Source organism: Zootoca vivipara, chromosome 2, assembly GCF_963506605.1.
Source record: "Zootoca vivipara chromosome 2, rZooViv1.1, whole genome shotgun sequence".
NCBI classification, from domain to species: domain Eukaryota; kingdom Metazoa; phylum Chordata; class Lepidosauria; order Squamata; family Lacertidae; genus Zootoca; species Zootoca vivipara.
The window spans coordinates 56,325,946-56,342,645 of record NC_083277.1 but is presented as its reverse complement, the minus strand read 5'-3'; the positions used below and the strand labels follow the sequence as shown (position 1 = coordinate 56,342,645).

Genomic DNA, 16,700 nt, shown 5'->3' with positions numbered 1-16,700 from the left:
TGGTATTAAAAGCCCTATACAGCTTGAGACCAGGATACCTGAAACGTCGTTTCATGCCTTATATACCCAATTGATCAATGCACTCTGCAGATACCATATTGTCAAGATTATTCCACCCAATGTTGGAATCGGGTCTTTAGAGTTGTGGCACCTAGCCTTTGGAATCCTCTCCCCTTGAATATTAGACAGGCACTGTCTCTGTTGCCCTTTTGGTACCTATTTGACCATCCCCTTTCAACAAGCCTTTTCAGTTAAATTTTTTACCCATCTGCATCTGTCTTGAAATTGTTTTGAAGATGTTTTTATGGTTTTATCACTTGTTTTACCACCCTGGGCTCCTTTCAATATATTATTAATAAATAAATAATAAAATTAGTGAGTCAAAAGTAAAAAGAGCCAACATTACCTTTAACAAAAGCTTCTCTACCTAGTCACCTGTAGGTGATTTGGGCTCAGCCCAAAGTAACCAAGTGAGTGTCTGTTTTCAATCCTGTTTAAATTTATTAACTTGGTTGTTTTCAATCTCTTTGACCTATCAAGTTGAGCTAGTGCTCAAGATTTACATTCCATGTGTGCTTGCTGGAGGGGTTCTTAAATGTCTGTTGCACAAACTTTAAAGACCAGAGTTTACTGTTATACTTATTTCTAAAGAATGTTGTGACTACCTGTGACTGTTTCTTTCTTTCTCTTTAATAGATTACCGAAGCTGGGAAAGAAACTTTGCCTTCTTGGTTGCATTGGGAACCAGAGAGTAGCACCTTGGAAGGTCTCCCGCTGGATACAGATAAAGGCATTCATTATATCTCAGTGAATTCAATGCATCTGGTATCTAATGGAAGCTACGTGCCCCAAACCACCAATGTCTTTTCCATTGAGGTTCACCCTGAAGATCATAATGAACCTCAGTCGGTACGGGTGGCTTCACAAGATGTGAATGAAGTAGCACCGTTTGTGTGTAGCGCAGAGGAACCAGTCACTATTTTGACTGTAATTTTGGATGCTGACTTAACAAAAATGACACCAAAGCAGAGGATTGAACTTTTATACCGAATGAAAACCTTCTCAGAAGTGGAACTTTATAACATGAAATTGGTTCCCGTTGTAAATAATAGACTCTTTGACATGTCAGCCTTCATGGCTGGCCCAGGGAACGCAAAGAAAGTGGTGGAAAATGGAGCCTTACTATCTTGGAAACTAGGCTGTTCTTTGAGCCAGAATAGTGTCCCAAACATAAGCAATGTTGAATCTCCAGCTAAGGAAGGTACAATGTCTGCCCATCTTGGATACCCTGTGGTTGGCTGGCACATTGCGAACAAGAAGCCTAATCTTCCAAAGAGAATAAGGCGGCAGATTAATGCCACACCAACCCCTGTGACTGCTGTTGGACCTCCGACAACAGCCCTCCAAGAACCACCTATTAGAATTGTTCCAACTCCCACTTCCCCAGCCATTGCACCTCCCACTGAAACAACAGCTCCTCCAGTAAGAGAGCCTGTTCCATTGCCTAGGAAACCCACAGTTACTATTAGAACAAGAGGTGCCATTGTTCAGACACCAACCCTTGGACCAATTCAGCCAACCAAAATGATAGAAGCAGCTTCTACTACCCCTGTCCAGATCCGGCCAACAATGACTGGGCAAGTTGAACCTACTGCAGTAGTTACACCGCCCACAACAAAGAAACCAAGAAGAACCACGCCAAAACCGTCCACACCATCAACCACCGATACAAGTACGACACGAAGAACTCCCAGACCCACCAAAATTCCTCGACCTCCAAAGACTCCCGGGACTACTAAATCGCCTTTCATTCCACCAGAAAGAGTTTCACCACCAACTCGCATACGCACCACTACAGTTGGAACTCCCCGTGTCCCCAATGATCCGCCAGAACTGAAAAACCATATTGACAGGGTGGATGCATGGGTGGGCACTTACTTTGAACTCAAGATACCTTCAGACACTTTCTATGACAAGGAAGATACCACCACTGATAAACTGCAGTTAACCATGAAACTAGAAAATGAGAAGCCGCTGGAAGAAAACTCGTGGGTGCAGTTCAATAGCACTAGTCAGCTAATGTATGGACTACCCAATCGCACACACTCAGGCAGGCATGAATTTTTCATGCATGCCACAGACAAAGGGGGCCTTTCAACAGCGGATGCATTTGAAATATTTGTCCATGGTCTTGGAGCCGACGAGGTGCCTCCCGTTAAATTTAAAGCCGAATTAGAGGGAGACTATACTACAGTTGTCAATGACATTCATAAGAAAATTTTGTTGGTGAAGAAGTTGGCTTTTGCCCTCGGAGACAGAAACAGTAGCACTATTACCATAGAAAACATTGTCAACGGCTCCATTGTAGTTGAGTGGACAAACAATACTCTGCCTTTGGATCCATGCCCCAAAGAGATGATTCGCACCATGAGCAGAAAAATTGCTGATAATTCTGGCAAGCCGAGCCACGCTTTCAAGAATGCCTTAGCGCCAGAGTTCCCGGCTAAGAACATTTCCGTTATTGGTGCTGGTAGCTGCAGACACATTCAGTTCGTTCCTTTCTCTAGAGAAGGACTTCCCACAATGGCAACGCCTACAGTTGTGCTTCCGCGGGATCCAGAAAAGACGAGTGAAGACGATGTGTACCTCCACACGGTCATCCCCGCTGTGGTGGTGGCAGCAATTCTGCTGATTGCTGGGATCATCGCTATGATTTGCTATCGCAAGAAGAGAAAAGGCAAGCTCACCATAGAAGACCAAGCCACCTTTATCAAGAAGGGAGTGCCCATCATCTTTGCCGACGAGCTGGATGACTCCAAGCCTCCCCCTTCCTCCAGCATGCCGCTGATTCTACAGGAGGAGAAAGCCCCTCTCCCGCCCCCAGAGTACCCAAACCAGAATATGCCAGAAACCACCCCGCTCAACCAAGACACCATAGGAGAGTACACGCCACTGCGAGACGAAGACCCCAACGCACCGCCCTACCAGCCACCCCCTCCCTTTACAGCACCCATGGAGGGCAAAGGCTCCCGTCCGAAGAACATGACCCCATACAGGTCTCCACCTCCTTACGTCCCCCCTTAATGAACAAGAGGCGCTTGCGGAGATGGGGCCTATAGTTCCACACCAGTGTTGTCTGTAGGGGTCGGTGGCCTGCGAATCCGTTACCAATTAGGAAACCAACATACATAAGCTCAAACGTAGCCCGGTCCCGGCAGGCCCTCTCTCCGAATGCGTTTGCGACACCACAGTGCTTGTGGAATTTTCGGGACACTGATTTTATTTTTGCCTAACAGCTTTTGTTTTGTTTATTCATAGAGGGGGGGGAATCTACTTGGCTCCAAAAGTATTTCTGACAGCAGGCGTCTCGAAGCATCTTGTGCAAAGGGAGAATGGCTGGACATGCAGGCAGCGCTAGGGGTGGCACGCTGGGTCTCTGCTGTTTGCCTTTAAAACTAACTGTACTGTTTTTTCTATTTCACGTGTGTCTAGCTACAGGGCATAACATGAAACGTAGCCTAAAAATATAAAACCGGAGGACTTTCTGAGGTCAACGTTAAGTTTTTACATTTAATTGCTGTTACCTAAACTTGTATGTATAGAATGGGGAGGGGGAGGGGAAATGCTTTACTACAAATAAGCTCCAGGGGTGTTTCCAATGCCAGTCAGGCTGAGGGACCGTCTTTTTTAATCAAAGGAATCCTATTTTTTCACACATTATACAGTTCAGTCATCAGCTGGGGTCCTTTTTGCAAACTGTAGAGTGAGCTCTTGTTGCTCCAGCCTGCCATTGCTGGACTGATGCCATGCCGATAGTCGTAGGTTTCTGAAAAAAGGATGGAGTTTGGAAAGCTCTTTGCAATTACCAAAGAGAGAGGGGGGTGTTGAATCTAGCTATGTAGCAGCATTTGCTGCCTTTTGGAAACCGGGGCCCCAACAGTGGTAGCTGCAGGCTGAAAGGGTCATGGTGCTGCGCTGAGATTTTTCATCTGGAAGGCATCCTTTGGCTTTCGAAACACTCTTGAGATATTTTGGTGAAGATGCAATATTTTTATGTAGTGTAATGCAGTTTCCTCACATCAAGACTCCTCCTGGACCACAGAATTGGAACAGTCCCCCCCCCCCAAATCACTCACTGCTGTCCTCTGCACACACAGACGCAATAGTAGCTGTCTGGCGGTTGGCAAAATGAAATTAAAAAAAAAACCTGCGCGCCAGAAATAGTTCATAGCAAAAATCAGTGAACTCTCAGCTCTAATTTTTTACTAAATTTTTGATACAGCCTCAAATTGTTTTATTAAAAAAAGTGATTAAAAATGGTAATGCTGCCAGCAGTTTGTATGAGCTTAGCTTCTTAGTATCAATTCAACGGGACTGACTGCTTTGCTCATTTTGGATTTCCCCCCCTTTCTTTTTGGTCTCTCATAGTCATTGTTTTTAAATATTAGAGCCATGTTTAGGTTTCTTGCCTTTTTAAAAAATGAACTTCCACATGTCTCTCCTGGGAAGTTGGAGTGACCGTCAAGGTCACCCCCATGCCTTTCCCCCCTTTCAACAAAATGATTTTAAGCATGAGTTATTAATTTTTTCTTGTCCATTTGAGACTATTTTTGGTACATTAGAGGGAGGAAAAGCCCTTTGCAATAATTAGTCCATCCCCTGGCTGGGGGCTGGGCAGCCTCTGGCTGACTTTGCACACAAAGCAGACACTTTTAAGCCATATTGACTGTTTTGCAAAGTATGATGGTGTGCTGACATGGCCAGTTAACACACTAGTGGATGAATGGCTAAAATGACCTTCACCTCTGAACTTGCTAGGGTGGCATTTCCCATCAAGCCTTTTTTTGACTACTTGAATAGGATTTTGTCTATTAAAACAAATGTTAATTTGACTATGGCCCCATATAGTTCTGCACTCTGCTTCTGCCCCCTGAGGTGGGCTGGAGGGGTTTGTGTTGAAGTGAGGGTGACTGTAAAGAATGCTTCAGGTTTAGCCTTTGTCTAGTTTGACAGGTATAGATTTGCCCTACAAAGTTTTTTTTCCCCTTTAAAAAAACCCTCTATCCCTTCAGTGCTTGAAAGTTGGTGTGTGTCTCAGATGAGGAGAGGTGATGGAATCTGCTCCTCACACAGGAGAGCTGGTTGAAGGGAAAGGAATTAAGTGGCACCACTGCTTTTGAACAGACACTAGGAATACGTTTATAAGAATGCCTCCCCCCACAAGCTAGCGACCATGGCAGCACAGTGCCAAAATCTATACTGGCAGGCCTGCATTTCAGATGTCTCCAAGTTATCAACACACACAGCCTCCTAAGCCCAAATGCTGCAAGTTAGAAGGGCCTTCCAAACAGTGCCGTTGTCCCTAGCAACTGATGCCACTTTATAATGGTCATGCGCAAGCGCAAACGGTTTCAGGCCTGGGCCTACCTGTCACCATAGAAACTGGAGGCGAAGGGGCAGTGAACAGAATAATAACAATGGCATTCTCATCAGCCGCCTTCCCCCTAAGCACCAGTGCTGTTTATTTATACCACTAGACACTGTAATGGTGGGAGAAAATCTTGTATTAAAAGTGTTCACCAACCACTGATGTGTTTTTATGTCCTTATATAATTATTTTAAAAATGTGTTTTCTGCATTCTGTAAAGAAACATATCAACTAAATAAACCAGTGTACTTTACTACAAACGCAGAGGCTAGTGAGCTCTTCCGTTAGACCCCTCTGGGTTCCCAGCACACAATATTCCCATAACATAGGAAGCTCAGACTGGAAAAGAATCTGTAGAAAGTGCAGTAGAAGAATCCCATTGAGCTCGAGGGTGCTCTGTTGAGTGCGGTAAGTGTGCTCCATTCTGCTTTGCACAATTCAAGACTGTATACTCATTATTGCCTTAAAGATTTTACAATTTAGGAGATGTGAGAAACAAAGCACAATGGAATCTGCTTAAATCCTCCCTGGTGGTGAAAGAAAGATTTCTTTCTTCTTTTCTTTTCTTTTTAAAAAGAAAAAGGTCAGAGTGAAGTTGACAAGTAGTACAAAGGTTGCGTTACTGGAAAGAATTATTTTAAGTGTCAAACCAATAAAAGATTCCTGGAGTCGCAGCCTTCAAATACCAAGGCACCATTCTCCATATACGTTACAAATATATGATATGTTGTTTTGTCAAGTGCTTCTCAATTCTTAGGCATCCTCATAACCACCCTAGTTTGTAGATCACTAGGTCCCATTTTACAGAAGAGAAATAGAGGTATGGTGATGTACATGGTAAGTACAGTGGGGATTCCTCCTAGTTAAGTGGGTATAAGATTGCAGCCCTTAATCCAGACTACCCAGTGTGTTCTTGGCTGAACATGAATTTAAATCTCTTAGTCCAGTAAGAGTCCCAAGTCATCCAAGGATAACTGTACTGTGTAAAAGCAATACTGGATGGTGGTTTTTTTTTTTGCAGTTTATGGCCTCATACCTTTGCTGGCTTTCCGCCCTCTTAGCAGTGGAAGAATGGGTTTCTCCCTGCCGATGACTAGAGCAACAGCCTTAGTAGAGATTTGCAAGATGCTGGTCTAGGAGAGGGTATAGGGTAGGAGAGAATTGGGCTTCATAGCCACCTTTTTAATTTATATTGCTGCATAGTGAACATTTAAACTGTCACTCCTTTGATTCAAGGTTTACAGTTTTCCTGTTGCCTTTCTATAATTAAGACTGGGAACACGTTTGAAACACATCCATTTCTTTAACATCTCATTGCTGTTCTACACCCTAAAATTATTGAGCTGGAGTAATAAATATCAATAAAATGAGATGTACTAGAGTATTAATGTACCACAGTTTCAATTCTATAGGAAAGTGGTGCTCCCTGCACATAAAAGTCACCAACACGTAGCTGTTTGTACTTGGTTTTACTGGGTTTTTACCTGCACTAGCTAAAAAATTTATACATTGTTAGGACTTCAAGCCTTATGGCAGAGTAAGCTTCATTGAACAAAGTGAAACGGAGTACACAGGAACACACTATGGCTACAGACCAGATTTCACTTATTAAAGAGTAAGTCCCTTAGAAGATTAAAAAACAAAGCAGTGATAGCCACCAACTTGGATGACTTAAAAAAGAATTAGCTTTATCATGCATGAATCTGCCCTATCAGTGACTGCTAGCCATGGTGGCTATGCTCTGCCTCTATGGGTGGCAGCAGTTTGCTTCTGAATACCTGTTGCTGCAGAAGTTTAGTTGGCCATGGTGAGAACAGGGGGCTGGACATTGAGAGCAGCTTCTTATGTTCTTAAATATGTACAGTGGTACCTCTGGTTACAGACACTTCAGGTTACAGACTCCACTAACCCAGAAATAGTACTTCGGGTTAAGAACTTTGCTTCAGAATGAGAACAGAAATCGTGTGGTGGCGCAGTGGCAGCAGGAAGCTCCATTAGCTAAAGTGGTACCTCAGGTTAAGAACAGTTTCAGGTTAAGAACGGACCTCCAGAACGAATTAAGTTCTTAACCCGAGGTACCACTGTATATGCTACTTGGCTAAAATTATATACTCGCTCACTTGGAAGCAAATCTAATTAAACCCTCTGTGGGATTTACTTATGAGTAAATGCATAGGATCAGGGTGTGCAAGGTTATAATGCACAATCCATTTATGTTCTGGAGCTAGTGGCATCGTTGGTTACATCCAAAACAATTTCACTGATCTCCTTAACTTCTGTGCTTTTCATTCTCATTTAGCTTCCAAGCTGTAACTGACATTAGCCACACTGAGGAAACCCATTGAAATCAATAGACATGGCTAACCTGGGACCATTAATTTCAATGCTCTTGAGTTAGATGCAGCCCATAGAACAGTATCCAATGCACTTGTTCCGTCAGTACAAGGATTTCTGCTTGCACGATGGAACTCCTTCACTTCTCCACATCTGTTCTGGAGGGTTGGGGGAACCCTTAGAACAGATTTAGCAGAGGCATGGTGGGAAAAAGAGAGGGGAAAGTTCAATTGTGCCAGCAGAAATCCTTGCATTGACAAAACAAGTCCCATAGCGCTACTTTGGACACAACCCATAGCTTGGTGTTGCATGCTTGTGCTACAAACACACACACTTTAAAGGGCAGGTGTGGAGGTGATCATGCCTAGGGGGATGCCAAGCACTATATCTGGAGGGAGGGGGAGGGCAGCATGATCTTTGGAACCATGGTGTGGCAGGCAAGGGTTAACCCTCTCCCTGCTGTGGTTCCAGTTTTGATCCACACACCACCAACCTACTTGTTTGACCCTGCGTGAGATTTAAACATGCTCATAATTTTAAAATGAACAACAGCAACGAGACAAGAAATTAGCCTGTACTCAAATATGATTTTTCAGATATGTTTATCCTTGAGGACCAACAACAGATAGAACAGGTAGGACTATGAAATGATTTACTGGCGACAGTAAAGCAGTCACAGAAATGAGCCAAAAGTCAGTTATGGAAGTGTTCCTGTGTGACAGCAGTTACACTAGCCATTCAACTTAACCACCTCTAAAAAGACTGCAACATGACATGATTCATGGCAGCACTAGCTCTTACTATTACTATTTATCCACAAAACTTAATGCACAGCTGTTGTTAAAAGTTACCAACCTCGTCTCAAGGCATCTTTTATTTCATCCCTTTGAACCAAGAACTTGCCTTATTTGTACTTGTTTTTAAATCTCCGGTGAAAGCTGCCATGGTTAGCCAGGTGCAGAGTACTCCCAAGACATTTTAACCACATTAATCAATGAGTTTAAGCATACCAGCAAAAGATATGGGAATTCTGGCAAGATGTGCAATCCATTTCCATCACTGGTTTGTGCACTGTGCAAGTTAAATTGGTTTCTGCAAATCTCTCTGTGACATTTAACCTAATTGGTAAGCATTGTCGTTCCTTTGCTCACAAATGCAAAATTCATATTGGTTCAAACATTGCTCATCCTCGGAGGAACCTGGAACAATACCAAGTGACCAGAACTCAGCTTGCAGCTCAAATTTCAAATGCTTGGCTGGTGATAGAGCAAAAAGCTGTGATGATTTGTACATTTTATGTGTAATAGGTATGGACTTGCAGTCAGTAAGATTGACATTTTATTGATTCTGTGTGCAGCTTGCTTTCAAGCACCGTTCTGGTAACTGGTAAACTTTATTGGCTTGCTGGATTGAAATGAATCTAGTGTTACCGTCTACTTTGTTATGTGTCCTTGCAAGGCCCTGGATATGCCAAACTGGACTGCAACATACAAGGAATGATTCAGAAGTTCCTCCTAAGTTACTATTGGTGGTTTGCTTATGTATCGTTAGCTACTCTGCTTACTGTGTTGCTATCTTCCTAAAATGTGTAGTCTTCTTTTTTTAAGTTAGCCATGATGTATTAACTAGTAAAATGCCTGTTATAATAATGGATATAGGCAGGGAGGGTGGGTGCCTGCCTTTTATAAAGATCCTTCCTGGATACACTACATCTCTGCATTCTGCTCTGCTCCCAGAGACACATGGGATGAGTGAAGAAGTCGCAGGCCTGGGAGCCAAATGAGGCATCTCTGTCTGGTCTTTGGGCTCTTCCTTGGACACGCTTGTCTCCAATCCTGCTCCTCCATACCCTCCCTGACGAATGTGCCTTGAACTGTGTGACTGTGCCTCTTTGTTCCCTGGCTGGAGATCTCTGCACGTGCAAACCTCTGATTCATTCTTACCTAAAGTGTCCAGTGCACTAACTGCTTTTTTGCCTTTGTTCCCACCCACCACTGGCATGAAGCCCCACAAGGGAATGCAACCCTTGGGCTGAAAAATTCTTCACCCATGTTACACCCACACATCAGGAACGTTTTATCATTATGGTTATTATTTCTAGATGCCACCTTTCCTTCAAGGTGCTCCAGGTGGGGCACACACTTCTCCCCACCTCCATTCTATCAACAACCCTGAGTAGGGAATTGAATACAGTCATACCTCAGTTTAAGTATGCTTCGGTTTGAGTACTTTCAGTTTAAGTACTCCGTGGACCCGTCTGGAACAGATTAATCCACTTTCCATTACTTTCAATGGGACAGTTCGCTTCAGGTTAAGTATGCTTCAGGTTAAGTACGGACTTCCAGAACCAATTACACTCATACTTCGGGTTAAGTACGCTTCAGGTTGAGTACTCTGCAGACCCATCTGGAACAGATTAATCCACTTTCCATTACTTTCAATGGGAAAGTTCGCTTCAGGTTAAGTACAGACTTCCAGAACCAATTGTGTACTTAAACCGAGGTACCACTGTATTGATCTCCCAGATCCTAGGCATTTATCACATTAAGTGTCTGGAAGAATGTTCAGAATTGATTCTACTGATTATATTGTATATTGGCCTTTGTCAGCCTAGTACCCTCCAGGCATATTTGGACTTCAACTCCCATCAGCCACAGCTAGCTTGTGCTGACTGGGGATTATGGGAATTGTAGTCCAAACCCACCTGGAGGGCACCAGGTAGACGAAGGCTGCTATATAGAACACAGGATTCCATCTTCCCTCCTGGGGAGCCCAGGCCAGTGAGTATGTGGGGTTTTCATCTTCATGACCCTTGGGTGTGGTATTTTATTTTCTTACTGCTATTCTGCCCAGCACATTTTCCTGATTTTCTACATCCTTTCTCCATTTTCATCATAAGTAGGACAAAATTAAGTTTTAAACATTTACCGTTTTTAGATTTTTAAGGATATGTTTACTATCTTCCCAAATTGAAGATTGGACTCCACAATCTTTGTGATTTATCACTGTTAGTAATGGAATGACCATTGTACTTCTTTGCATTTCATTTCCCTCTGACCTCATCGTTTACCGTCATCACTACCCCCAAAAGAATGTATGTTATCCTCCCTCCACCACAATGTCCCAGGGCAGGTTACAGCAAGAGAAAAATACAAGATTGGAATCAGTTAAAACGTGCATATACCAGTCACTCAGGAAAAACTTCATGCATTCAATGAAGTGGATGGACTCTAGTCCACAAAAGCATATGCCACATTACATTTGCCATTACGTTTTTAAGGTGCCACAAGACTCTTTGTTGTGCATTAGGCTCTTGCAGGGGGGGGGACACACCTGGAAACAACAGATTGATTCACCTTGAACTTGCCACAAGCCTTGTTTTAACTCCAGCAAAGAATCACAGGTCCTATCTTAGGGCATGCTGCAAGCCCAGGATGGTTTGCATGCATCTTTTGGGCAGCTGATTGACATTAAGTATGGAATGGAGCCTGTGGTCTGTCTTCTCTCTCTGGAAGGCAAATCGGCCTCTGTCAAGGTGGGTAATTGGCAGCACGGTGCAGCTGCTGCCTCCTTGCATTCAGCAATTGCAAGTTTGAAACTTTCCTGCTACTATTTTTGGTGCGTGGCTCCTGCTGCACCCTAAGGCTATGAATTGGATTGTTCAGCCGTGTGTTAATCAGGCCGCATTCAGAGGGAGAATGTGGAGAGAATGAGAAAATGGATGCTTAAAAGCTTTCTAGCATCTCCTCTGAAGAGGCTGAGTGGCAGGCCTCCATGTGTTCCACTGCCAGCCGTACCCACTACTGTCAGAGCAGCTCCCCCCCCCCACCTTCTTTCTTTGGGAGTCTGTGCCATTTGCTAGTCTTATGTGCGTGCCTGCAGAAAGAGAAAGGGGAGCACATGGCGCCTCTGATAAGATTCCCAGCCTAGCCTTGTTAGCTTTTCCGCTGCAGAAGGGCAGGAAAGCACGGCTAGGCTGTGTGCTCCCTCCCTCCCCAGTCCCTGTTGCTGCTCCAAAGCTTTTTTGCTCCAGGCCTCGCTTTGGCAAGCTTACAAGCAGTCATTAAGCCCATCCCATCTATTTTAAACTCTGCCAGGATGGGAGAAGGGAAGGTTCTGTAAAAGGCCTTCCCTATTTATGGCTCTCTTAACAGCAGAAGTTTACCCGCATCACATGACTCCCTCCCTTATCCAGACTTTAAAGACATTTAAAGAGAAACTTGCCCAGAAGCTCCTCACCCCACCCCAGGCCACTAATTTCTTCTTCTTTTTTTTTAAACGTATTTCATTTCAGAGGCCCAGCATCAACCCTGCCCCAAACTCGCTGGGGACAAACAAGCAATTTTTAGCCTCTGTGGGTGGAGCAAATTTTATATTTTGTAACTTGACTCCAGCAGCATTTGCTGTAATTCAAGGGCGAGGCACAGAAGGCTTCAGTGCTGGGTTTTGCTTCGCTGCCTCCGTCATAATGCCGAGCTCTGCCTTCCCTGGGGGAGCATTGCCTCCCAGGACGTTCAAGCGTGGCCTTGGGAAGTTTTTCTGGAGCGCTTTTGCCCTCAGCTGCTGTTGGCCGAGGATCCCTCTCCTCTCCTGTGGTCTGATAAGACAATGTTGACCTCCCGTGTGCTGCGGACGCCTGTTCGCTTCCCCGCAGCATCTGCCGCTCTCTACATGTCATCCCAAATTGTGTCTCTGCAGCCAGTGACAGCTTCCACTAACCTACTTCCTTGATGTGATTATGAATACTGGGAGAACAGTCAGCTTGTGCTCTACCTGTCTCTCAGGATCAGGCAAAGGGGGTGCAGGGAATTCACCATCTCCCTCGGCATCTTTCTGCAGGATTATGTGATGGCAGCTCAATATATCTGTATGCCCATCACGGTCACTGTTAGGCCTTCCCTATTTTTGGTTCCATCTGAGCCTCTCTCCGAAGTTCAGTGGCAGACCTTTTAAAAACTCTGCCTCCTGCCGTGACTGCAAGGGCACAGAGGAGCAGCCTGAGCTGCTTTGTTGTGAAAGGCCTGGGTATTCCCCCCCCCCCTTGTTGGCTTTCTTCAAGAGAAGAAGAGGCTTCCCTTGCCCAGCAGAAATATTTGCCTTTGAACCACACAACTGAAGCAGAGCCAAGTGCCTGTCTTTTCCCTCTCTGCTCCCGCCCCCACTCTCCCCATCCTGGCTTTCCCACTCCTTAGTGTGTAGCTATAAAAGAGGCACAAGACAGACAGAAAATTGCCTAGCAGAGCCTGGATTAAGGGTATGCAGCAATGGTAAAGGGCAGGTGCAAGAGGAGTCAGGCAAGGAATGGCCCATGATGCCAACGGTTAAACTGGGAGTTTAGGAAGAATTAGGAGCACAGAATTGCTGGCTGCATAGGAAGGAGCTCAGTCAATAGATTAGACTGCTGATTCAAGAACAGTAAAACTGAGTGACATTTTTAAAAGTATTTGGCAAATTCATAATGGATGTCCCCATATTCCACATCCAAAGGCAGCATACCTTTTGGCTACCCACTGCTGGGGCCCTATGAGAAGGGCCTGGTGAGCTCCATCATGGCCTGCTTTTGTCAGGAACACTGGACTAAATGCAGCCTTGCCAAGGAAGCTGTTTTTTACAGTCACTACCTTGATGTCAAGCAGTGAAGCTGGCTTGTACATGGCTAGCCTTTAAGACTGTTGACGACCAACTGTTTTGCCTGCAGCCCAATATTACGCACATTTACAGTAAACCCTACTTGAGAGAAACTGGGCCTACTCTCAAGTAAGTGTCAGAAATAAATCTTATGATTAACAAGCCTGACTGTGTAATCCTATGAATGTCTACTCTGAACAAATTCCCAATGCATCTGATGAGACTCCAAGGTAAGTGTGTGTAGGAGTGTGGCCTTAATGCACAGTAAAAGGCAGAAACGTTACACTCATTGTGTATTTCTAGGTGTCAAGTTGAACTATGTGCCATCATGTCAGGATCATATTAGAGATTCCTATAGAGCAGGGATGTCCAACTGGCTGACCGCAATTGACTGGTTGATTCCCCAGGAGCTAGCAGTCGATTGCGGGCTCTGTTTCCTTTTCGGGAGTAAAAGAACATCCGGCCCCGCCCCCCTGCCCCGGCCCCCATTCACGCATGATCGCTAGAAGGTCAACAACTTTTGCCCCCTTCATGGGTATATTACTGCCAGTTTTTTATTCTGTGAGTAGATCACAGTCTCTTGGGAGTTGCAGGTTGGGAGTTGGACGTCCCTGCTATAGAGTGTCTCAGTTCTACACCTTACAGTTAAACACTGTTACCCTATTTAATGAGAGTCCAATACGTAGAAATCCCATTCTTAAAGGAAGTATGTTTCTTTCTGTTTAGCTACAGTATCTCTCCCTTGGATCCATTTCCTTCTTTCACCAAGCTGACTAGCAATCTGCTTTCAGGGTTAAGTTATCATTCAAAATAATATCGTGAGGATGTATAAGCCAAGACTGGTTTAGTTTTTAACTTAAAAAAAGATTTCCCAGACACAATTTCTATTTAAATGATGAGTCTAATATTTTTCAGGAAACTACACCACTGAAAACCAATGAGGAGCAGCCACAGCAGCCATTGCATCATTACCTGTATTTTCATATGAATTACATCATGCCTGTCCACACTTAGCCTCTTTTTTCTTTGGGTATCAAGCCCAGGATATCCTTCCATAGCAGTCTGTGCACCATAAAGCAATACCATACTTCACAGAAGTCATCTCACACATTCTTCAAATATGTCTCTGTGACTCTCCTTCAGGCCAGTTTTCTCCATACCGCGACAGTCCACAATGCTTAACGTTGCTATGGATGACATGAGCTTTGTGGTAGAAGTATGATAGGCTACCTTAATTCTGCTCCACAAATGCTGACTGCAAAAAGGTATCGTTGACTAGCAGTAGTGGTGGGGAACCTGTGGCTCCCCACTTGTTGATGGGCTGCAACTCCCATCAGCCCTAGCCAGCTTAGTCAAAGTGGGGTTCTGAGAGCAGCAACATCTGGGGCAACAGGTCCTTCCCCCGTCGAACAGGGCCTCAATGGAGGAGTGAGAGGATGGTGTGTGGGAATGATGGGTGTACAGCCTTTCAGCTTGGTGTAACAGTCCGGTAGAGAGGCTATCAATGATAAGCTGGATCTGGCAAGTAGCAATTTAGAAAAGACACGGGTGTGTCAGGAGAGGCCATGTTGTATGGGAAGTTCGGCAGGGTGGATGAACAGGAATGGAAAGATAGCATTGCAGTCAAGGCTCCTGGCCAGGTTTTCTGGGGCGGGTCTCCTCTTGGGTTTACCCTTTTGGCCTGCTGTCTGCTACCTACACTGAGAAGATTGTTCTACAGGCAGCTGTTCTCCAGCTGATCCCTGACAACAGAGCTGTGTCTGAGATCCATCTCTGAGAAGCTCTGAGCTTGGTGGGAAAGGATTACCCTCTGGCATTGGGAACCCAACATTTGTTGCAAACACTGCTCCAAGGAATGGGCTTGGAAACACAAGCAAGGGGTTCCTAACAAGTATGCATTTTCCCTAAGCTCTTTCTGCAAAGCAGGCCAGAATCCTACACAGCAGCTGTTGCAATCCAGTGCCAATTCCCAACAGCTCTGCCAGGCCCCCAGTCTACTCTTTGTATGCATCTTACCCCTGCACTAACAAGGGGCATGAACCAAACAAAATTAAGGAAATTTAGACCCTGTCGAAAGAGATGTTTAGCTCCACAATGAACCTAATGGACATACATGCCCCAATCCATCTATCTATCTATCTATCTATCTATCTATCTATCTATCTATCCATCTATCCATTTATTTATTTATAAAAAAACACGTAAGAGATTAAGTAAGATTTGTACAGTAGCAAAACAAGAGGGTCTGGCCTTGGTCTATCACAGCCTGTACACAGTAGCAGGCTGCACAGTTGCTATTGAGTGTAAAAATTCTGCCAAACTGATGGCCCCTATATGAGCTTAGACCAGCCTTCTGCAGCCTGGTGCCCTCCAAAGGTTTTGAACTACAACTCCCACCATCCCTGCCCATTGGCTGTGCTGGTTGGGAGTTGTAGTCCAAAACCTATAGAAGGCTGGTTTCAAAATTGTTTACCTCCTAAGGCAGAAACACAGCACTTGAGATCATTCAAATGTTGATAGGTGGTATGACAGCTGGTGTCACAGACTATATGTCTGGCAGTATGTCTAGGGTCCAGATTCAGAAATGGGCAATTCTGGGTGCTGGATGTGCACCCTCTTCTTTGCTCATATGGCCTGATCCAGAATCTTCATTTGGTACACCAATAAACTTGCTAGTACATTTGCAAAGCGAAGCAGGGCCTGGTATGGTTTCAATTTGGATGGGAGGACCGTGTGTTGAGATTCCTACATTGCAGGAAGTTGCACTAGGTGACCCTCAGGATCCCTTCTAACTCTACAGTTCTATGATTCTATGAATTGCCATTGTTGAACTATTTTATAATATCTCAACTGTCAATAATTCCAACGAAGTTTGCAACTAGATGATCAGCACACTTCTATGTCTGCTCAGAAATTTATCCCATTAAATTAAATGGGGTTTACTCGCAGATAAATGTATACGATTACAGCCTAAAGCTGAAAGCTACATTTATTTACCTGGGAATAAATCCTATTGAAAACAACAAGTCTTGCTTCTAAGTAGACCTGTATAGGTGCTGCAAATATTGAAAGAGCACAAGTTATAAGAATGGATTGGTTCCCCCAAAATAATTTAAATCAGCAGGACTAGTGATAAAAATTAGAGACCAGGAGAAGAACATTTCTGGTCAGATCTCTTAACATGTACAAACCAGAGATGGCAGATAAATGCCCCAAAGTGGCAAGGAGAGGCTTACTCTTCAAGAGGCATAGTAACAAATCAGATATTACACTTACATGCAATAGAAGTGAGCCATGATTTATCTAGAAC

General features: G+C 44.3%; 1 protein-coding gene across 4 annotated transcripts in view; it reads left to right on the top strand.

The window, feature by feature from the left end:
* Nucleotides 1-5,688, top strand: part of DAG1 (dystroglycan 1) — a 70,879-nt gene extending 65,191 nt beyond the window's left edge. For all 4 annotated transcript variants that reach the window (XM_035105911.2, XM_035105914.2, XM_035105913.2 and 1 more), the window contains one exon: nucleotides 697-5,688. In XM_035105911.2, the coding sequence (XP_034961802.1) occupies nucleotides 697-3,084 (2,388 nt within the window). In that variant the 3' untranslated portion in view covers nucleotides 3,085-5,688. The remainder of the gene's footprint in view (nucleotides 1-696) is intronic.
* The last annotated feature ends 11,012 nt before the right edge of the window (nucleotides 5,689-16,700 follow it).